This window comes from Moschus berezovskii, chromosome 12 (assembly GCF_049115385.1).
Source record: "Moschus berezovskii isolate FMDL1 chromosome 12, NW_MosBer_1.0, whole genome shotgun sequence".
Lineage (NCBI taxonomy): Eukaryota > Metazoa > Chordata > Mammalia > Artiodactyla > Moschidae > Moschus > Moschus berezovskii.
In genome coordinates this window covers 64,132,612-64,155,012 of record NC_142471.1, presented here as the reverse complement: position 1 = coordinate 64,155,012, position 22,401 = coordinate 64,132,612, and the positions used below count along the sequence as shown (strand labels likewise).

Genomic DNA, 22,401 nt, shown 5'->3' with positions numbered 1-22,401 from the left:
CCTTTTCTTCTTTCTTCTTCCGACCAAAAATGTTCTGAACAGCCCAGCATCAGAAGGAGATAGCAAGTTGGAGGCATACACACAGATAAATACATGCACAGATAACTTTGCTCAACCAGCTTAATTTAGTAGCAAACTTTCACCCATGCTATAAATAGCTCTTTTCCTGAGTAGTAAGTTTGGCTGAATAGAAAAGGCTAATAATTTTAGGGTGATCAGGAAGGTTGTCTTTGTTCAAAGTGTTTCCTTTATGTTCCTCAAACACATGGGATGTCACCACTGATGAAGGCTGAGTCAGGAATCTTCTTTTTAAAGTGCGCGTACTTTGGGGATTGAGGCTGTCAGTCATTACCATCTAGTATGATCTGCTCTTTCAGGCTCGCTTTCCTCAGTGTCAGTTAGCACCAGTCATTCAGTGGGACTGGAAATACTGGGAAAGAAAGGATTGGAGAAAGAGGTGGCATTGTAAGGGAGGGGTGCCCTGGGTGGGGGAGGCCAGCTGATAGGCTTGAGGGATAGAGATGACAGTGTTAAAGGCCACTTGTGTAGAAAGGATTCTGCAGTTGGCTGCACGTAAGAATCTCCTGGGAAGCTTTGATATCCTAGTGCCCAGGCTCCACCCACAACTAATGAAATCAGAATCTCTGGGGGGTGGGGCCCAGGTATTAGGATTTTTTAAACCTCCCCAGATGGTTCCAGTAGGCAGCCAGATTTGAGAACCACGACTCTATCCAGTGCTTTGCAGTTTGAATGTGCAAATAAATCACCTTATTAAATGTAGGCTCTTTTTCTGCAGGTCTGGTATGGGACCTGAGATTGGGTATTTCTATCAATACCAATCCTACACCTCTCTGATCCCACTTTGAAAAGCAAGGCTCTAGTTTCCATTGCTGTTTCTCCAAACTGGCTTTGTTTCTCAAACAATAAAAGATGAAAAATGGGAAATATTGGTCAGGTTGACTCCCCACCCCCACCCCCATACAGAGATCTGGTCATCTTGAGTTGGAGTACAAAGTTAGACCAGAGGCCTTGGGCTCCCCAAGCTGAAATCAGACCTGGGATGCTTCTGCCTCTGGATGTGCGCTTGGTGCAGGAGGTGAAAGCAATGAAAGGTGAACTTGGGCAGGTGTGTGGGGAGTGAGGAGGTGGGGTGTGTCTGTGTACCTGCCCTGTCGTGGTGTGGTTGTGCCCCCTTGTTGACGTGGCCCAAGTGATAGCCTGTCCCCTCGCCTTGGTGAGCCTTCCTCCAGGAAGCAGGCAGAGGGCAGATGTATCCTTCTTGACATCTGTGCTGTCATTATTATTATCAGGAGGCGAGAGACTCGCAGACATGCAATGTGACAAGTGCAGTGATGGGAAGAGCAGAGGGTGTTGTGAGATGTGGAGGAGTGGGTAAGTGGTGGGGGATGATGGAACGGCGAGGTGGACCAGGAGAGAGTGGACCGTGGTCAGAGTTGGGGCTGGACAGGCTGTTTCCTCCCTAGGGACTGTGGCCCTTCCCACCTGAGACTGTCACAAAGGAGGTGTGAATCCATCTCACAGCCTTTGCCCTTTGCTGGACAACAGGCTCCACAAAGGAACAATAGCCATGTGTGGGATCCCAGCGGTGGGCCTCATACCTCATCCTGGAGGGGACCTGTTTTTAATGTCACAAGGTCATGGACCTCTCAAATGCTAGTCTGATCTTTTGAGTAACCACAATCATCATCAAATATTTATTGAATCCCACCTTTCTGCTAGACAGGCAGTAAACAGACATGGCCCTTGTCTCATGGAATGCATAATTTAATTGAGGAGATAAACATTAAATAATACTATGAACAATCAATTGATTAAAACTACGCTAAGTGTTAAGAAGAAAAACATGGATACAGTTAAGAGGTGACTGAGAAAACACATCGTGTCTTTGAAGAGGATCTTATGAATCCATCGGTTCTTTTAATTGGATATCTATCTTATTTATCACAGCCTATGTGAGAGAAATAAGAAGAGCAATAACCATAGCTCCCATTTATTGAGTTTTAAGTTGCAAACTGACTGACCAAATCCTCATGACCTTTCTCTGAGATAATGACTCTTACTCTCTCCATTTTACAGTTGTGGAAAATAAGGCTCAGAGAGGTAGAACCCAGGGTCCTACGTAACTCACTCAGTCTGCAGGTGGTGCTGGAGTGAGTGAGGATGCCCAGATACTGCAACGACTGTAGGGCCCTTGAGGCTCTGTAGCCCCACAGGTGGGGACTCCTGGTCTGGGATGTGGAGTGGATGAGGCAGGACAGCAGGGTACCTGGCCACCCCAGCCATTCCCTGGGGGAGTGCAGGACTGCAGGAGCCTCCTAAAAGTTGGAGGATATTTACATCCCTCCAACTGAGCTATTTCAACTCCTGAAAGATGATACTGTGAAAGTGCTGCACTCAATATGCCAGCAAATTTGGAAAACTCAGCAGTGGCCACAGGACTGGAAAAGGTCGGTCTTCATTCCAATCCCAAAGAAAGGCAATGCCAAAGAATGCTCAAACTACTGCACAATTGCACTCATCTCACACACTAGTAAAGTCATGCTCAAAATTCTCCAAGCCAGGCTTCAGCAATATGTGAACCGTGAACTTCCAGATGTTCAAGCAGGTTTTAGAAAAGGCAGAGGCACCAGAGATCAAATTGCCAACATCCGCTGGATCATGGAGAAAGCAAGAGAGTTCCAGAAAAACATCTATTTCTGCTTCATTGACTATGCCAAAGCTTTTGACTGTGTGGATCACAATAAACTGTGGAACATTCTGAAAGAGATGGGAATACCAGACCACCTGACCTGCCTCTTGAGAAACCTGTATGCAAGTCAGGAAGCAACAGTCAGAACTGGTCATGGAACAACAGACTGGTTCCAAATAGGAAAAGGAGTACGTCAAGGTTGTATATTGTCACCCTGCTTATTTAACTTCTATGCAGAGTACATCATGAGGAACACTGGGCTGGAAGAAGCACAGCTGGAATCAAGATTGCCGGGAGAAATATCAATAACCTCAAATATGCAGATGACACCACCCTTATGGCAGAAAGTGAAGAGGAACTCAAAGGCCTCTTGATGAAAGTGAAAGAGGAGAGTGAAAGGGCTGGCTTGAAGCTGAACATTCAGAAAACAAAGATCATGGCATCTGGTCCCATCACTTCATGGGAAATAGATGGGGAAACAGTGGAAAGTGTCAGACTTTTATTTTTTTGGGCTCCAAAATCACTGCAGATGCTGATTGCAGCCATGAAATTAAAAGACGCTTACTCCTTGGAAGGAAAGTTATGACCAACCTAGATAGTATATTAAAAAGCAGAGACATTACTTTGCCAACCAAGGTCCGTCTAGTCAAGGCTATGGTTTTTCCCGTGGTCATGTATGGATGTGAGAGTTGGACTGTGAAGAAAGCTGATCGCCGAAGAATTGATGCTTTTGAACTGTGGTGTTGGAGAAGACTCTTGAGAGTCCCTTGGACTGCAAGGAGATCCAACCAGTCCATTCTAAAGGAGATCAATCCTGGGTGTTCATTGGAAAGACTGATGCTAAAGCTGAAACGCCAATACTTTGGCCACCTCATGCAAAGAGTTGACTGACTGGAAAAGAGTCTGATGCTAGGAGGGATTGGGGGTGGGAGGAGATGGGGATGACAGAGAATGAGATGGCTGGATGGCATCACCGACTCGATGGACATGAGTTTGAGTGAACTCCAGGAGTTGGTGATGGATAGGGAGGCCTGGTGTGCTGTGATTCATGGGGTCGCAAAGAGTCAGACACAACTGAGCGACTGAACTGAGCTGAACTGAACTGAGAGAACAGGGAACTGGGTAAACTGGGATGCTGAGATGATAGTTTCTGAGCCTAGACATCAGTTTCTAGTGTTCATACTAGTGGTCAGAGCCTGCCACCCTCTGTTGTTCTCTCCTGGAAGCTGGCCACAGCCACTGCATCAGAAGGTCTTGATGCCCTCTGAGTTCCAGGTTTTGCAGTTAACCTCATTTCCCACACCTCGGTGAAGATGCTGGAGGGCTGGAGCCCTGGTCATCATTTATTCTGCCAGGAGCTCTTGGGTGGTGGCCCAGGGAGTATGCCAGAGACTCTATGAGAAGCCAGTGGCTGATGGCCTTGGATCCTCCCTCCAGGCTTTCCTGTTCCAGATCTCTTTCCTTCTCAGAGTCCCAGGGAATGCTGCCTGTCTGTACTGACTTGTGATTGAAGCCCCTCACCACAGGATTCCTAAGCTTGCCTCTTTGTCTTTCAAGCCTAAGGGGGTTTGAAAGAAATGACAGATTCTGGGATATTTGTAGGAATCCAGGTACAAGGAGAGGTCCCTGGGCAATGCTCATCCCAGCAGGGGCTGGCATCCTGCTCTCCCCAGGGCCTGGCTGCTCTGGGAAGATATGCTAACCTCGTGTCAGTTTTGATGACTTGTATCTGAAATTTATTATACGATTATCTAAGTTCTAAAACAGAGGGTCCTGAACATAATTTAACCTTTTCTTGATGGCTCATTGTCAACATTATGAATGTTCATTATCATACTCTGCTTTCTAGGCTTTCACCTCTTCCCTCCAAGTTCATGTATCAAATGTCGCTGCTGACATGTGTATGCTCCTAGATACTTTCCCACCACCTGTCTGTCACTTTGATGATTCTAATGTGCTGAGCCAGTGTAGCATAGTGGGTTAGCTTGTGGGCTTTGCAGTCAGACAGCCTGGGAAAGTTACAACACCTCAATTATGCTACCTGGAAAACATGAGAGGTGGTTGTTGTTGTTTTTTAATAGACTTTATATTTTAGAGCAATTTTAGGTCCAGATAAAAATTGTAGAAAGCGTTGAGTGTTCACATATTGTCTCTACCCACACACCCCTATCCCATGCCCTAACCTCTCCCACCATAAATATCCACACCAGAGTTGTGGGAGTATTGATTTCAGAAAGCTGTTTTAAGGACTAAGTAAGATAATATATATAAAACATATAAAATACCTAATGCAGTGCCAGGCTTAATGCTCAGTATATGTAGCTATTGTCATCAATAATAGTAAATGTGTGTTAACCACAAGAATCAGTGATGATCATAAAGGTTCTAGGGATTAAAATGAATGGCTTTTGTGCAAGGATCTGGGGGAAGTTATTTGCAGCATGGCCAGACAATTTCTCAGCCCTTCTCTGTGCTTTGCTCTATGTCCAGGAAGTGAGAGGTCTTACTTCTGGAGAAGTGGGGCAGGATCTCTACTTCTGGAGAAGTGGGGGTAGAAGCTTTACTTCTATTTAGAAGTAGCTTAGCGATGTGGACTGTGCTCAGCATATGCCTCTCCTGAGTCTAAGAATGGGTCCCTTGATCCTCAGAACAGTGCTCTCCCGAACCTCTGTGTGTATGCTATGAACCAGACTCTCTGTGGGCTTATGAAAAAAACTTTACAAGGTTTGGTGTGTGGGCTAGGTAGAAGGTGCCTAGAAACCAAAGAATGTCTTTGCTGCTGCTGCTGCTAAGTCACTTCAGTCGTGTCTGACTCTGTGCGACCCCATAGATGGCAGCCCACCAGGCTCCCCCATCCCTCGGAATCTCCAGGCAAGAACACCAGAGTGGGTTGCCATTTCCTTCTCCAACGTGTGAAAGTGAAAAGTGAAAGTGAAGTTGCTCAGTTGTGTCTGACTGGTAGCGACCCCATGGACTGCAGCCTACCAGGCTCCTCCGTCCATGGGATTTTCTAGGCAAGAGTACTGGAGTGGCTTGCCATTGCCTTCTCCGAAGGTATGTCTTTCAGTTCAGTTCAGTCGCTCAGTCGTGTCCGACTCTTTGTGACCCCATGAATCACAGCACGCCAGGCCTCCCTGTCCATCACCAACTCCCAGAGTTCACTCAAACTCATGTCCATCGAGTCGGTGATGCCATCCAGCCATCTCATTCTCTGTCGTCCCCGTCTCCTCCCACCCCCAATCCCTCCTAGCATCAGACTCTTTTCCAGTGAGTCAACTCTTCACATTAGGTGGCCAAAGTATTGGAGTTTCAGCTTTAGCATCAGTCCTTCCAATGAACACCCAGGATTGATCTCCTTTAGAATGGACTGGTTGGATCTCCCTGCAGTCCAAGGGACTCTCAAGAGTCTTCTCCAGCACCTCAGTTCAAAAGCATCAATTCTTCCGTATGTCTTTAGTCTTGATCAAAGGAAGGGCTGCTGAGAGGGTTCAGCACCACGGACAGCTCCCAATCAGACGCAGATACTGGCTTTTCTGGGCTTTCTAGCTCTTGCCACTTGCAGAACACACTCAGCCAATTAGACCTCTTCCTTGCCCAGTAACATGGCAAAACTCTTTTTGCCTGTCTTGGAGGTAGTTAAGGGTCTCCTGCCTGGTGGGCTGCAGTCCATGGGGTCGCTAAGGGTCGGACATGACTGAGCGACTTCACTTTCACTTTTCACCTTCACACATTGGAGAAGGAAATGGCAACCCACTCCAGTGTTCTTGCCTGGAGAATCCCAGGGATGGGGGAGCCTGGTGGGGTTCTGTCTATGGGGTCACACAGAGTCGGACACGACTGAAGTGACTTAGCAGCAGCAGCAGCAGCCCTTGGAGCATGCGGAGGGGAGTGTTTGTGGAATGTATGTGGGAACTCCTAAGGCCAAGACTCAGACAGAGCCTGGGCTGCTGTGAAAGGGATAGAGACATAGAAGGTGAGGTCTTGGGTAAAAGAAGTGGGCCCCATTTCCCATTATGGACCAGGGGAGAGAAGACTGGGAATGTCCCAGGGCCTCAGTCCCTGTTGGCCTCCTTGGTGGGCCACTGCTGCCATGAGCTTCAATCAGTCTGGCATTAGCTATCCTGCCGCATTGGCTGGGCCCCCAAGTTCTCCCTGGGGAAGCTCAGACTAGCAAATTGATCACTTGTCCTGAGTGGAGGCCCCTCCTTGAGCACAGCTTAGATTCTGCTTGCACAGTTCTGTGGTCCCTGTGCTTGGTTCTCTTTCCCCAAACCACATTGAGTCCTGCCTATGCCTTTCCCAGGTCCTTAAGAGGGAACAACCCAAAGAACATGCCGTCAGAGTCTAGATAAACTTAACTGAGAAAAATGATATGAATGAAGGATGGCCTACATGCATGCATCCCTCAAAATATTCTAAAACTCACCCTGGCTCAAGGCAGGCCAGTGGAGGGCAGTGCATGGCGTGGGGCTGACCTGTCTGCAGAATGACTTCTCCTGAGGTCTGGTTTCAGGCTGTGAGCCTGGACTGGCAGTCTATAACTAATTGCCCTGTGAAACACATTGCTGTGTCAGAAGCAGACCAATTTACCAAATGTCATTTTGCTAAAAGCCAATTTGCCCAAAACCAATTCACTGAATGGCCAATTTGTCAAATGACCAATTCATCAAAATGACTTACTTTCTTTAACTACTTGGTGTGAGTTGACTGGTTTGCATTTTGCACTTATGATGGTACTTTAAGGACTGATCCATTTGTCCCTGGCCACACTCCAGGTGTTTGAACTATGGTGAACACCTCCTGAGTCTCTTCCTTTGACTGCAGGGAGCTGGGGCAGGGAAAACCCAATAGCCCCTGAAAGGTCTTTTTGAGGACAAATGGGAAACAACCCAACTAAAATGAAATTGGTAAAGGAAGCAAAGAAATTTAACAAACTGCCTTTTGGAGAACTGGCTGATCTGTGACTTGGCTTCTAGGCAAGTGACTCAGAAGGGGGCAAGTTAATGTCCTCGAGCCTCCTTTGAGGATGTTGGTAAGTGTCCCAATTTTTTTTAATATTCGGCTACTTCTTTATGGGACCCGAATGAGACCGTTATGCTTGGTTTTAGAACCAGGAAAGGCCACATCTCTCCCAAGCTTGCTTTCATCTCTGGACTTGGCAAACTATGCATAGCAATCTCCATGTCCTCAGAGTCTGGAGAAAGTCCAGGCCCGTGTATAACACATGCAAAGGCTTTTATCTGTGTGCTTCTCCCTCTCATTTGATATGTTTACTCATTTTTAAAAATAATTTTTTAATTTATACTTTTGGCTGTGCTGGGTCTTCATTGCTGCACAGGTTTTTCTCTAGTTGTGGAGAGCGGGGGCTACTCTCTAGTCGTGCATGGGCGTCTCATTGTGGTGGCTTCTCTTGTTGTGGGGCAGAGGCTCTCGGGCACACAGGTTTCAGTAGTTGCGGCTCCTGGGCTCTAGAATGCAGGCTCAATAGTTGTGGTACATGAGCTTATTTGCTCCCAAGTTTCCACAAATTGAACACACTCACATAACCAACAGCAAACAGATCAAGAAGGAAAATATCATGAGCACCCAGAAGCCTCTTGTATCTCCTTCCAGTCATTAATCCCCCCTCATGGGGTAACCGTGATCCTGCTCCCCACAGCATAGACTCATTTTGCCTATTTTTGTGCTTTATATGAAAGGCACATGTGGTGTCTAATCCTTGCTATAACCCGGCAAGAGGGAGCTGTGATGATCTTCCCTTTATACATGAACAACCAGATTCAGAGAGGTTGAGTAACTTCCCAAAGGTCACACAGATAGTAAATGGTGAAATTTGGAATCAAACCCCGTTTTGGAATCTGGCTCCAGAGTTCGTGTTCTTTCCCCTATGTCTTAAATCTTTCTCTTTCTGAAGCCCCACCCTGTCTCTTTCCCGCTTCCGTCTCACTGTCCCCTGTGCCTGGACTGGGAATCTGTGAAGTCATTGGTCCTAACTACTCAAAGATGTCTGGAACAAGAGCCTTATCTCCCCCAGTGCATCCCTGCTTAGGACTCAGCAGCATGCCTGGGGTTTCCTGAGAGCTTGGTGCATACTCGTTGAGTACGGGGAAGAATTAAGGGGGGCTTCCATTATGCTGGCTGTCTTCATTTGCCTGATTGCCATTACTGTGTCCTTGCCCTGGTGGCTGGGATCTATGCCCACTGGTCTGTTTCCTGCTTGTCCTGGAGCCACTCACTCCTGAATGGGACCTTAGCCTCTGAGCAGTTTTCCTTGGCAGGGCTCTGTGGTTGCTTTGTGGGGGTGTGCGCCTCTCCTCTAATATCTCTGTTGTGGGAATTGATTGCAATGATGCTTGGTAGCTGCATAACAAACAGCCCAGTTCACAGAAATGTTACCCAGGCTGGTTTTACAGCGCCATGATCCAGGGCTGTTTAGTGTCTCTTCTTAATGAGTTTTCTGCAACATTAACTCAGTGGGGCTAGAGGGAGGGGGCAGCTGGCCACAGGAGGATGTGTGACTTCAGGGTGGTGTTGTGGGCATGAGAGGGAAAGTCTCTCTCCTGCCAACAGTGCCTGGCACGCACTGGTCACTCAGAGCCACCCATTTCTTCTGCAAAGGTCCAGCCCCACCATCCATGGTGTCAGCCTCCAAAACCACCTACAGGAGTTTGGACATCCAGAGTTCCCTGGGAAAGTACTGGGTGCTCAATGATTTGGAAAATCTTAAGTCTTTGCAGAGCATGTGTGAGCTTTAATTCCATGAATGTTATCAGCATCTGAGGAGGAGGAGGGGTGGAGAATGAGAGGGGGTCAGAGCTGGACCACCCAGCAATTAGTAGGGGTCGTTTTGAAGCCTTATTGGCAACACGATTGTCACCTACTGTGTGCCAGATAGTCTTTGGGATATGCTCATATGCCTTTGTCTATTTATCTGATAAGCTTATGTTACAGATGAAACAGGTGCAAAGGGGCAGTTAGTTGATTCTGAGCTTGCTTTTGAATCCAGTTCGCCTGACTCTCCTCCCAGACCAGCTACTGCCTGGCCAGCACTTCATCCTCCTCTCAGTGAGGCTTTTTTGGGGGATAGAGTTTAGCTAATGGCCCAGCCACTTATTCCAGCTGGCCTGACTCAGGCCCTCAGGGGAGCAGGGGAGAGGGTATCTGGGGAGTACAGGGATTAGCTAGGGGAAGTGGCCACTTAGTGCAGCCGGGACCCTTAGGAGGAGGCCCAGGTAGTTCCCAGGTGGGGTGGGGTGTCTTCTTTTGTTTTGACAACAGCAGAGGGGGTGGGGCCCAAGATCAAAGGAAACTAGCCTGTGGATGGCAGGGCCAGTTCCACCTTCACCCTACCAGCAGCAGCAACAGCGTGCCCTTTGATCCTACTCCCTGGTCTCTTCTGCATTCTCCCCCCTTCCTTCAACCCAAACTTGACTTCTGGAGACAAAACAAATTCACCCATGTTGAGAATCAGCCCCTGAGAAGCTGTCAGTTTGCTCTTCTAGGAGCTCCTGAGATTTATGAATGACAAAATTCCAGTCCCTGCCTTGAGGCTGGAGTCAGGCAAATGTCTCTCTACCTGTCTTTATCAGCAAATGTCGCTCAAGAACCTGGAGACTGGTGTGCACACATATCACATACCCACCAAGGGTAACTCTGGGGCACCTGAATGTTGTCTCTAGGCTGGGGAGACTGGACAGGGAGCGATAATTGCAGAATTAATTTCCCTCCTGGATAAGAAGGGCAGGATTTGAGGGGAGACTTGAAGGACAGGCAGAGACAAAGGGGGAAGGTCCTGCCAGGTCCCAGGTGCACCTTAGATGTGGTTGCACACCTGCATCCCACAGGGGCACCATGAGCCTTTCCCCTGGAGTCTTCCTACATCAGGGACCTGGGGTGCCGAGCAGACCCCTAGACTCTATCTCCAGCCCCTTGCCTGAGCCCTGACCTGGAGCAGTGGCTCTTGACCTTCTCAGAGGAGCAGATTACTTCCTCCCTGCCAACACCCTCTTAGCAAGTGTCGCCCTGCCCCGACCTCAGCAGGGATGCAGGGAGGACAGTGGTACTAATGTCGTGGCTGTCACTACCCTACCTCTGGTGAGCGCCTGCTCTGTTCCCTGTGAAGGTGGGCAGTGGCATGCCACAGGTGACAGGTCAGAGGCTGCTCTTCCCTCTCTCTACCCAGCGGGGGTGTTTGTGTCCAAGCCTCCCCCAACCCAGCACCCCCCCAAAATAGGAGTTGTCACCCCTGTTCCTGGCTATGAAATGCTGGCAGGCACAGGGGCTATGACCCCTAGCCTTTAGACTCAGCTGGGATAGGAACCTCTGGTGGCTCAGATAGTAAAGAATCTGCCTGCAATGCAGGAGACCTGGGTTCAATTCCTGGGTTGGGAAGATCCCCTGGAGAAGGGCACAGCTACCCACTCCAGTATTCTTGCCTGGAGAATCCCATGGACAGAGAAGCCCAGCAGGTTCTGGGGTCGCACAGAGTTGGACATGGTTGAGCATGCATGCACAGTACAGGAACACTTTTAAACCTTTCCCTCAGTCAGAGGCAGCACGTTTCAAACTTTCATATTCACGTGAATCACTGGGGGTCTGGCTAACATGCAGATTCAGATTCATTAGGTGGGGCCAGAAGATCCATCTTTCTGAATCTCCCAGGTGGCTCAGCTGCTGCTGGTCCAGGTGCCAGAGACGTGGGTGCTGTCGCCCGCCGAGGGGTCTTGGGTGGCACTTACATCAGCAGCAGCAGCATGAGGGAAGCTGCCCCGAGCTGGGCCCGCCCACGTGTCATTCTGTCCTCCTGACCTCTCGGGGAGGCTGGGACTTTTGGAAGTGGAGACCAAGGTGCTGGGAGCTAACTGCAGGTCATGCCCAAGGTCATGCGGCAGGCTGGTGGCAGAGCCAGCCTCCAGCCTCACCACGCTCCCCGATTGCAAGTCCTAGAATTGTCAACCCTGACTCTCCCTACATCCCCAGCCCCAAGGCCCGTAAAGACAATTAGCAGTGGCAGTCGCAGTTAAGCCCATGGCCCCATGATTATTCCCACTTTATAGAGGAGGAGACAGAGGCTCCAGGGGTTAGGAAACTGGCGTGAGGTCCAAGGCTTGGGTCCTTAATCTGATAAAGGAGCCCTGTGCTAGGTGGCTTGGAGTAGTCAGGCTGCCCTGGTTTCCTCCAGGCTCCATACTGGGTGAGCTCAGGGTAACCAGTCAGACGAGAGGACAGGACAGTTTGCCCAGAGACTCCACGTGTCTTGACAGGCAGACCGAGCAGGCCCCGAGCTCTGCAGTGGGGCCGTCGGGTGGGGCAGGAACCCAGGCCAAGTCTGGCTTTGGCTGGGCCCCCCACTGATTCCCTCAGAGGCCAGGCTGCCGGCAGGACCCAATCTAGTTAGAGCGTGAAGGGGGATTAGCAGTGAGAACACGGGGTCTCAACCTCGGCTTCCCAGCCCCCGCCTCCCCAGCCCTGACGGAGGCTGGAGGGGTTTGGCAGGAGGAGGGCAGCAGGAGCGACGGCTTCTGGGAGGGTGCCTGAGCCAGGGTGTGGGCCTTCTGCCCCCTTCTCTTCAGGGAAGGGACCCAGCCGGGCTCACTGGGGTGTCTGAGCCAGGGTGTGGGCCTCCCTGAAGAGAAGGGACCCAGCTGGGCTCACTGGGGTGTCCCAGACTCTAGGAGGGTGCGGTTAGCCGCAGCCTGCCTCTCAGGGCCCCTCATCTTGGGGGGTGGGGTTCAGGCAGGGGGTATTTGCACCCTGAGTTCAAGACCCACCCCCTCCATGGACTCCAGGGGTCCAGTTCCCCCTCCTCCTCTGGATCCCACGAGAGTCACTCAGTCACCTTCCTCAGAGGCTCCTCAACACTTCTGCTCATGCAGCTGGGACCACCTCAGAGCCACAGAGGGTACTGACTGGAGTTCTGTCAGGATATGGGAAGGGCAGGTTGATTCTAACCCCAGTGGCCACAAATGCTTCTCCAGGACAACCCAGCCCCCTTTCAGACTTCTCCGTAGCTGGGTGTCAGGCAGAGAAGGGACAACCATACCCTGTGTCCGGGAAGAGGTTTGGTCCCACAGGGCGGACACAGAACCAGCCGTCCTGCCCCAGGTCCCTGCTTTCTCCTCTCAACCCAAAGGCCTGTCCTAACTCCTTGTTTAGTCAGGAAAATGCAGAGGGATTGCAGCAAGAGACTCATGGAGGGAACCACTTTATTCAGCTAAATGTTACTGAGCCCCTGCAGTGCATTATGTCAAGGGAGGGATACAAGGGTCTGGAGCCAGAGATTGGAGGCTAAATCAAAAAACCAAAAATCAATATTTTATTACATTCATTACACAAATATTTCATTATAAGCCTGGGTTTGTGCTGAGAAGGAAAATCACAGGGGCCTTGGGAACCCGTAGCAAAGGGAGCTATGAAGGGAGATGTCTGTAGACCGAGATATGAAGGATGAATAGAAGAGTGGGAAGAGTGGAGGGAGAATAGTTTTGGCAGAGGAAACAGAAGGGCAAAGGTCCTGTGGCAGAAGGGATTTGAGGGGCCGGCAGCCTATGTGGAGAGCACCCAGATCTGTCGCATCAGATCCTACAAGGTAGGTAGGATCTTCTTACCCCTATTTTGCAGAGGAGCAAACCGAGGCCAGACAGGTTAAGTGACTCACGCAAGACAACATGATTTAAGTGAGTGAGACAGGGCTCCTTGACCTCAAGTCACCATGGTGACACTCGCTTGTGGCCCTCAGCCAGTGGCCTCTACGCCTTGGCCTCTCAGTGTGTGCTTCCTGGACCAGCAGCATCTGTATCTCTGGGAGCTTGTCAGAAACCTAGGGCCTCATTCTTACCTGTAGACCAGTCCCTGGTCTGGTTGCTGCGTCCTTGCTCTGGTAATCTGATTCTTGCTGTCCGGCCTGAGGCTGCCTTCTGAGCTGCTGTCTGCCCTGTGGCTGTGGGCCTGGGCCTCCTTTGGCCAGGATCGAGTCACCAGCTGCTCTGGGTTTTGGCTTGTCCTTCCAGCTCCAGAGCACCCCCTCTTCCAGGATGGCCCCTCTCAGTATAACGCATCCTTCTCTGACACACCCGGGGCCATGCATGCACCTCACTTCAGGGTCTCTGATCAGGTAACCGAGAGAGGAGAATGGGAGCTACAATGACCAAGATTAGGGGAGAACAGGGAGGCCCTGGACATGGGGAAATATGATGAGGAGAGTTGTAGGTGGGACCTTTGGAGTTTGCATGCCAGCGTGGTGAAAATGAAGATGAGGAACTTTATTTCACAGAGGCTTGGGAAAGACAAGATAGTTGTTGACCAGGTAGGAGATCGGCTGGCGCAAAAAAGTAAAGAATAGTTTTGGGTTTGCCAAATGGCTGAGCAGGCTTCCAGGTCCAGGGGTGGCTTCTGGCGCCCCCTAGTGACTAGTGAGAAAATTGGAAACAACAGCACCTTAGCAAAAGGATTGGGGGACCCTGCTTCAGTTGGGACAAAGCCAGCATTTCTTAAAAACTACAAATGGAGGGACTCGAACAGAAGCGTAAATACAGAACTCTCTTAATCTTCCTCAAAGCCCTGTAGAGTAGACAGTTTAACTCTCACACTACAAATAGGGAAACTGAAGCTCTTAACTGTGTAGCTTCCGGGGCCCATGGCTGTAAATGGCATAAGCAGGAGCTGCGTTTAGATCCTTCCATTGTAGAGTTTGGGGTTTCTGCGCCACCCTTTCTGCTGTCAGCACTCTGCATGTTCTCAGCTTTCCAAGGCTCAGCTGTTTCCCTGTGGTCTAGACGTTGGCCTCTTCCAGGGTCTCAAATTCAGTTTTCTTTACTCTTTTTAGCAACATGAGCACCACACCCACACCCAGCCTTGGACTCTGACCTCATTAAGTGGCACTTGGTTTCCATAGGGGGCAGAATCTTTTCTCCGTAAGCTTTGGTGCCCCAGAGCCATGTCTAAAAGGCCATCGGATTACACCCCTCTCTGGTGTAACTGTCACCTCCTCTGCTTGGCAAGGCTTTTTCCTTTCAACACCCTCCACCCACTCCTGCTCCCAGCTGTTCCTGAATCAAGCCAGGCTCATGCCTCCTGCCTTTGACAGACCATTCTTTCCTCTCCCCTCCCCACTTAGCTCCTGGTGTGCATCCTTACAGAATTGCTCTGCCCGAATCATACTTTGATGCAATGCTACTCTAAGAAACAGACACATGAAACCCATTTATTATATGGATCTAACGTTATTGATTAGGACACTCAGTCATTTTTTACAAAGACCCCTGGAGAAATTCTTGTCGCATCTTCGTGCCCAAAACAGCTATACTCCTGAGAAATTGGTTCTTTTGAGTTTATACATGTATCGAGGATGCAATTAACTGACCAGTTTTCCCTTTACGCATGGGCTCTCAGAAAGCTTCACACCCACCCTCAGTCCCGGACCCGGCAGCTATATGGGTCATGTGATGTTGCATGCTTGGTGTCCACCATTGATTTGTCTTCTCTTTGCCCTACTTTTTACTTCTGCACTCTTGCTGTTTTATAAATCCCTATAAGCCACCTGCAAGCCTTTCTGGAACAGGGTTGGCCTAAATCAATACACTGATCAATACAAATAAAAAACCTTCCTTGCAGGGCTGTAGTGAGGATTAAATGGAATAACGGTGGGGAGTTCAGCCCAGAGTTCCCTGCCAGACTTGACTGAAGGGCGAACGGCTAGCTGGGACAGAGACAGGCTGGTTAGATGAAGCCAGACACAGATGAAATGCAGGTATGGAGGAGAGAGAGGAGAGCCTATGTTGCAGGCTTGAGATGCCTTCTTTCAAGGAGAGAGTGAGCAGGGAACATGGGGGCATGATGGTGACAAAGCTCCTTGAGACCACAGGTGCTTGGGGCAGGTTAGGCGGCTGGGGGACAGGAGGGGCTGGGGTTTGGAGAGAAGGAAGCTCAGAGATGTTGTCTCACACTCTGTCTGGGGCGCAGGGTTTTAGGGGCAGCTGTTCCCCCACTTTGCACACAAGGAAACTGGGCTCAGGTGGAAAAAAGGTAGACCCACAAATGCAAAGTCAGGAAGTGGGGAGATGGGATTCGAACTAGCCTTTCCGAGGTCAGGGCCCCGTGCACTCTTCTTCGGCGCTTTTGTTTCATTGTCTCAGCCAGAAAAACCCAGGCCGAGGGGAGTAGTTCCCAAGGCTTAGGGAATTCCCAATGGGGAGCCCTGTGGGCTGTGCTCTTGGGGCTCAAGGTAAACCCTGAGGCTCATGGGGTGAATGGCTGAAAGGAAGGAAAGGAAATGGTCAAAGCCCCATGGGTCTAGCCCAGGAGGAGGGTCCGAGGTCTGCCAAACTGTCCGACATAGGGTTGGACCAGCAGCCCAGGCCAACAACATAGGTTGGGACCAACATAGGTTGGGACCAGCAGCCCAGGCCATCAGAGATTGTCAGAGATTGGCTGTAGTGCATGGGGAGGCTCTGGGACCTGACTGCTAGGTTCAGCTTCTGGAGCACTCCCCCTACCCCCACCCCCACCTCCACCAGCTTTTTTCCCTTAAAGAACCTGCCTAACTTCTCTGAGCCTCCCTTTCCCACTTCCTGCAATGGGGATGGTGATAGTATTTGCCCGACACTGTGATGTGCTGGGTGGGGCAGGGGTTGGGGGCGGTTGTTATCCCCACTGTGGGAAGCAAAGGGGCATTTATTAAGTCTGCAGTGAGGATTTAGAGAGGGAGGAGAGGCAAGTGGACAGGAGCCTGAGGCCCAGTCCTGCCAGGGAGGGGAGGCTGGATTGCTAAGTCCATGCAGTGCCTTCTCCCTCACTTCAGGGTGTTAATAAGGGGGAGGTGATGAAGTCCTGGGTGGTCCCTGCCCTCCACGCCTCAGGGCTAGGATGCAGTCCTGTGTTCCCTAGGTGGGCATGCTTAGTCCCCAGGTGGGCCCAGGCTTAGTAGCAGCCCTGGTCCCCTCAGACCCCAAGACCACAGCACCTGGAGTCAGCTTCAGCCTGGAGTTCATGACCTAGGTGGGCTCCCCACTGCTGGGTTACCTGGGATCCAGCTGTGCCTTCTTCTGGTGCTTCCATTCCTGCTCAGCGAAACACAGAGTGGGCGATCAGAAGACTCTCTACAGGTCTGGGGCAGCTGGGGGCTCTGTCGAGAAGCCCCTGCTCTTTCCTTGGCAGCGCTGGAGGATGCCTCGGGGCTGAGCTGACCCCCAGCGGATCTGCCATAAAGGGTTGGGGGCTGGCGGAGCTGATCTCTGACTGCTGCCTCAAGCTGCACCCTCCAGCTGCAAACCCTCTGCCCAGAGAAGGGGCAGTGGTGGGGGCCTGAGCTCCGACTCATTCATTCGTTCATTCGACAGATGTTTGCCAGTGATCTTTGTGTGCCAAGAACTGTCCCAGGTGCCAGGACACAGCTCTGTCTGGTCCGGGTACCATCTGGCTTGCTTGACCTCCCTGGCTCTTCAGGGTGCTCTGGAGAAATGTTTCTGATTATTTTTCTCTCCCTCTGGCTTTGTCCTCACAGGGACCTAAGTGAGAACACCATCCAGGCCATCCCCAGAAAGGCTTTCCGTGGAGCTACAGATCTCAAAAATTTGTGAGTATAAGCCTGAGATGGAAGGGGGCTTGGGGCTGCAGGGCCACCCCTGGCAGCATCCTGATGGGTCTTCCTGAGCCCTGTAGTCCAGGCGTCCAGGGAGCCGGTCTGGGCTCTGAGATGGCTCATGCCAGCATGGTCTTCTGGAACAATCTGGGGTGGGAGAAAGCATTTCATCAGGCTCGGGGGACCCAGTTGAAAGGAGTGTCATCAACGGTGGGGTTCTTGTTCCATTGAAATGAACAGTCTCTGTGCCCTTGCCCTTAGTGGGTGGGGAGAGTTGGGTTTGACTGTTCCCTTTTTTTTGGCAGGTCCAAATTGTATCAGCTGTTGCAAGTCAGTTAATATCACTGAGCCTCTATATATCGTTCTGCAAAACGGGGGCATCATACTTATGTCACAAGCTTGCTCTGAGTTTGAAATGAGACCTGGAAATGAATATACTCTGTTGAATGCTGTATAAATGTAATGGTTTATTTCTATTATTCATATTTATTCTAGTCCAAGCTTATAACTCCACCCCACCCCAGGTCTGACTGCTGTAGTGATGGCAAATGCCGGGCATGCTTGTCACCCTCCTCCTACCCCTGGTGCCTGTAGTAGACATTGGTAATCGATCACTGCATTCTTCCCCAAGGAGCCCAATCACAGCTTCAGTTGATTCTGGAAGCAGCAGTCCAGGTAGCTGCCTTGAGTCGGTCTCACTTAGCCCTCAGGCTGAAGTCTGTTTGCCAGCTCTGGCTGTGCCGGCTCCTACAATAGACTCTCATTTTACAGCTGCCAGCACCCTCTAGATGGTCTCTAAAGTGGAGGTGGTGCCTGCTCCCCAGGAGATGTGCAAGGTTGGGGAGAGGAGAATAACATAACTCTTGCTTATACTTACTGTTTTAAAAATAAGAAAGACTTTAAGCTTTTATTAACGATTACCAATTGGATCGCTGTGTGTATACTGGATAAATGATTGGGATCAGGCCTCTGTGTTTGGAACTAGTGGAGCGCTGGGTGGAATGCTGGGTCATCCCTGCTGTGGGTAACGTGCCATCCTCTCTATCACGTTCCTTTGCTTCACAGACAGCTAGACAAGAACCAGATTGGCTGCATTGAGGAAGGAGCTTTCCGGGCTCTGCGGGGGTTAGAGGTGCTGTAAGTAAAGCCTAGGAAGGGAGGCGAAGGCAGGAGAGCCAAGCTGACACAGGCATCAGGGCCCCAACAGCTACACGAAAGGCAGGAGTACCTGGGAGAGGGGCTCTAGACCAGGACTTGCTGCCCGAGGACAGAGGGCTCGTGCTCGTGGGATCTTGCCTGTGGCAGCATGACCCAGGCTTAAACTGATTGTGATGAAGCCCCAGCGTGAGTGGCTGTGTCTCTCCAGTTTCTAACACACGAGGCTGGAATGCCTCCTCTTCCTCCCTCTGTCTGTGTGAGCCCCACGCTTTCTTCCAAGCCAGCCAGAGCCTGCACCCGTCCTCCCCTCCTGGCCCCCTGGCCCCTGTCCTACCAGCCTCAGAGTTTATGGCACAGCTGCCTCTTCATCACTGTCCCAGCTCAGGGTTTTCCTCTGAGGGTGGCTCTCTGGCATAACCCCCGGGGTCCATCCCAGTGCTGGTCCCTTGAGGCTGAACCATGAGTGCAATGTGAGAGAGAAGCCAGGCCCCCGCTTCCCGCGCAGCTTCCTGCTGGGCCGATACTAACTGACCTTGGTTCTCCTCCCCCACTCAGGACCCTGAACAACAACAACATCACCACTATCCCGGTGTCCAGCTTCAACCACATGCCCAAGCTGAGGACCTTGTGAGTCAGTCTGGGGCGCCCGAGAGCACAGCACCCAGCTGGGAAGGTGTTGGGGTCTGGGATGGGAGTGGGGAGAGCGCGGCCTCCTCTGCGACCCCAGAGGTCACCCCAGGGCAGGGACTGAGTGGAGCTGGGGGAGGAGGAGTGATCTAAAAGGGAAGGGCGTTGAATGTCTTTTATGTTTGATGTCTCCCTTGGACAGCTGATAATTTGTTTTTGTGTTTGAAGGTGAGTTAAGTGATTTCAGGGGAGGGTGTCTGTGAGCTCAGTGAGCGTGTCCTCATGGGGCACACTCCAGCCAAAGGGCTGCCCCCAGTGCTGGGAGAGGAGGGCGGCTTCCTCCTGCTCAAATAATCTCCAAGTTGGGGCTTGAGCTGCAAAGCTGACTGGATGTAGGCTGTGCCCCGATTGAGCGGAGTGCCAGAGGCTCGACCCCCTACCCCTGCTGAGTGGAGGGGCTCCACCCCAATGTTTCCAGGGGCTGGGGACCCAGTTTGGTCGTGAGCCGCCTTGTCCTCGCCCATCCCCTGCAGCCGCCTGCACTCCAACCACCTGTTCTGTGACTGCCACCTGGCCTGGCTCTCCCAGTGGCTGAGGCAACGGCCAACCATCGGGCTCTTCACCCAGTGCTCGGGCCCCGCTGGCCTGCGCGGCCTCAACGTGGCCGAGGTCCAGAAGAGTGAGTTCAGCTGCTCAGGTGGGTGGCGGCCCTGCTGGGGCTCTCAGATCCCCATCACCTGCCTCCTGCCCACCTCCTGTTCCCACACATGGCCTCCTGTCACCATGCATTCACATCTGGGCCCCAAGACCCCCTGTCCTCATCCATGGACGCCTCTTGGACCACACACCGTCTCCTACGCTCACCCACACTCTCCTCTCCAGACTCACTGCCTCCTCTCCTCAATCACCTCCTCCTCCTGCCTCAGCTGTTACCTCCTGCCCTCAAGCACGCCTTTGTCTCTGCGCATCCCTCTTGCCTCCAGTGCATTTCCCCTCCAGCCCCCTACCATCAGTTCTTTCCCGTTGCCTACCCATTGTCCCTCTGTCCCATCCTTTCTACTCAATGCCTCGCTTTTGCTTCTACCCAGTGCTGCCAGCCCATTCCTCCCCTCCCCTCCAGCCCATCAACTCCCACCCCTCCCTTCCTCCACTCCTTGCCCCTCCTGTTCCCACCTCTCCCTTCCCTCATTGAATAGTCACTGAATTGGGCCTTTTAGCCTTGGTTTGAGGTGAGATAGACTCCAGAGCCTGTACCTCCATCTTCCACCGGGGATCCTGTGAAGGCCTCCTTTCTGGCCACCCCGCCTCCTGTCTGGTCCTTCCAGTCTCCACACTGCAGCCAGAAAAACCTAAAGGGATTGACAAATCTGCACTGGTTACTGTTGCTTCGTCCTCACCTGGCCTCCCGGTGCTCCTGGTAGGGCCCAAGCTGGCCTCCAGCTCTTCAAGGCTGGGCCAGGTCATCTCGTCTCCTCTACCTAGTGGCCTCCTCACTCTTCCGTCCCCATGGGCTCATCTCTGCCCTTCCCGGGAGCAGGTGCCTCCCACCTTGGCCTCCTGGCAGGCTGCTCCCCTCCTGGGTACACCCTCCCCGCCTTGCTGCCCCCGCCTGGTCCTCGCCCTGCAGAGCCCCAGATGGGACTTCGCATGGACTGGTTGCAAGGTCCATGAGCACATGGGCACATGTGCCATATTCTCTGGTCATCGCTTAGCACTTTGCTCACACTTGACACAGAGATAGATGCTCAGGGAATGTTCGCTGAGCAAGTGACCAGCTCACAGATTCATGACAGAGGATCAGATGCTGCCCATTTCTCCTGAGCCTGTGGACCCAAGCCCACCAGTCACACAGAGGTCGGCGTCCTCTCCTCAGCATGAAGCTGGGGCTGGGGTGGGGTGGCTGTCTCCTCCTCAGCGCCAGAGTCCCTGTGCTCAGGGCTGCTGTGTGTGAGACACGACCCTGCAGCTCTGGGCTGGGGGGTGCGTGTGTTATGCAAAACACAGGGCTAAGAATAGCCAAGCAGTTTCTTTCATGATATCCCAAAGTTGGAGATCACCCGCATGTCCACCAGCAAGAGACTGGATTAGCCAGTGATGACAGAACCATACAATAGACTATGACTCAGCAATGAAAAAGAAAAAACTGTGTACTCATACAATACAATGGGCGAATCTCAAAAATTTTACCTTGAGTGAAAAGAAATGAAATGTAAGAGAGCCTACGGTCTGGTTTCGCTCAGGTACACAGACAAACAGAACAAATCTTTGGTGAGAAATCTCAGAACACTGGCTATGTCGGGGAAGGAGCATGAGGGAAACTTCCTGAGTGATAGAAATAGTCCATGTTGAGGGGGTGGTTCTGTGACTGTATCCATATGTGGGAATTGGATCAGCTCTGCACTTAAGACTGTACACTCAGTATAAGCGATACATCAGTATTAAAAGACATGGCCCTTACATCAGACACTGGGCTTCACCCTGAATGCACCACTGATTAGCACTGTCACTTCCACAGACTAATATCGAGGACTCCATTTTCTCACCTGCAAAGTGGCCACAATAATATCATGCTCTTTGCAGGGCTGTGCAGAAGGAGTCAATGAGATGTTACACGCACAACACTTATTACAACATGTGGCGCAGAGTATGCACTGGATAAATGTGGTCCTTCTTATATTCAAGCCAGAAGTGTCCAGTGACTTGGACTAGAACCCAGAGCTTCAGAACGGAGGCTCGGATTTCTTAATGTGCAGTTAGGTTCAGATTCAAGTTCAGCAAACATTGGACGCTGTTTCCGCAGGCCAGGGGGAGGCGGGGCGCGTGCCCTCCTGCACCCTCTCCTCCGGCTCCTGTCCGGCCGTGTGCAGCTGCAGCAACAGCATTGTGGATTGTCGTGGCAAAGGCCTGACCGCCATCCCTGCCAACCTGCCCGAGACCATGACAGAGATGTGAGTACGGGCAGGGCCGGCCAGGCTCTGGTGGCCCAGGGAGGAGCCAGAGCGGGCACTACCCCAAGGCCCCTCTACACTTTGCCTCAGGTGGGCTGAGCTCTCTGCCCAAGGCTGGCACTCTGGAAGGCTGGGGAGGGGTGTCCCTCTGTGGTTCATCTGTCCAGCCCAGCTGGGCCAGTCTGCTAGAATTGGTTTCTTAGTATTAACATCGTACATGAGCGCCGTTCAGTCATGCCAGCTTGGGATAATGGCACTCAAAACCAGTTCCTTTTCTCTGCCTGTGACAGCCCCTGCTCCAGACGAGGATGGGAGCAGGGACTGATGGGTAAAGGGCCTGGTTTCGGCAACAACTGGGGTGGGCGACCTGCCCTGTCCTT

The 22,401-nt window shown here is 51.6% G+C and overlaps 1 protein-coding gene across 1 annotated transcript in view; it reads left to right on the top strand.

Annotated features, from left to right (window-relative positions):
- Positions 1 to 17,417: 17,417 nt before the first annotated feature.
- The window catches only part of SLIT1 (slit guidance ligand 1), a 60,954-nt gene continuing 55,970 nt past the window's right edge, over positions 17,418 to 22,401 (top strand). The window contains exons 1-5 of the mRNA XM_088841975.1: positions 17,418 to 17,498; positions 18,274 to 18,425; positions 19,002 to 19,073; positions 19,607 to 19,770; positions 21,874 to 22,021. Coding sequence (XP_088698101.1) covers positions 17,418 to 17,498; positions 18,274 to 18,425; positions 19,002 to 19,073; positions 19,607 to 19,770; positions 21,874 to 22,021 — 617 coding nt within the window. The remainder of the gene's footprint in view (positions 17,499 to 18,273; positions 18,426 to 19,001; positions 19,074 to 19,606; positions 19,771 to 21,873; positions 22,022 to 22,401) is intronic.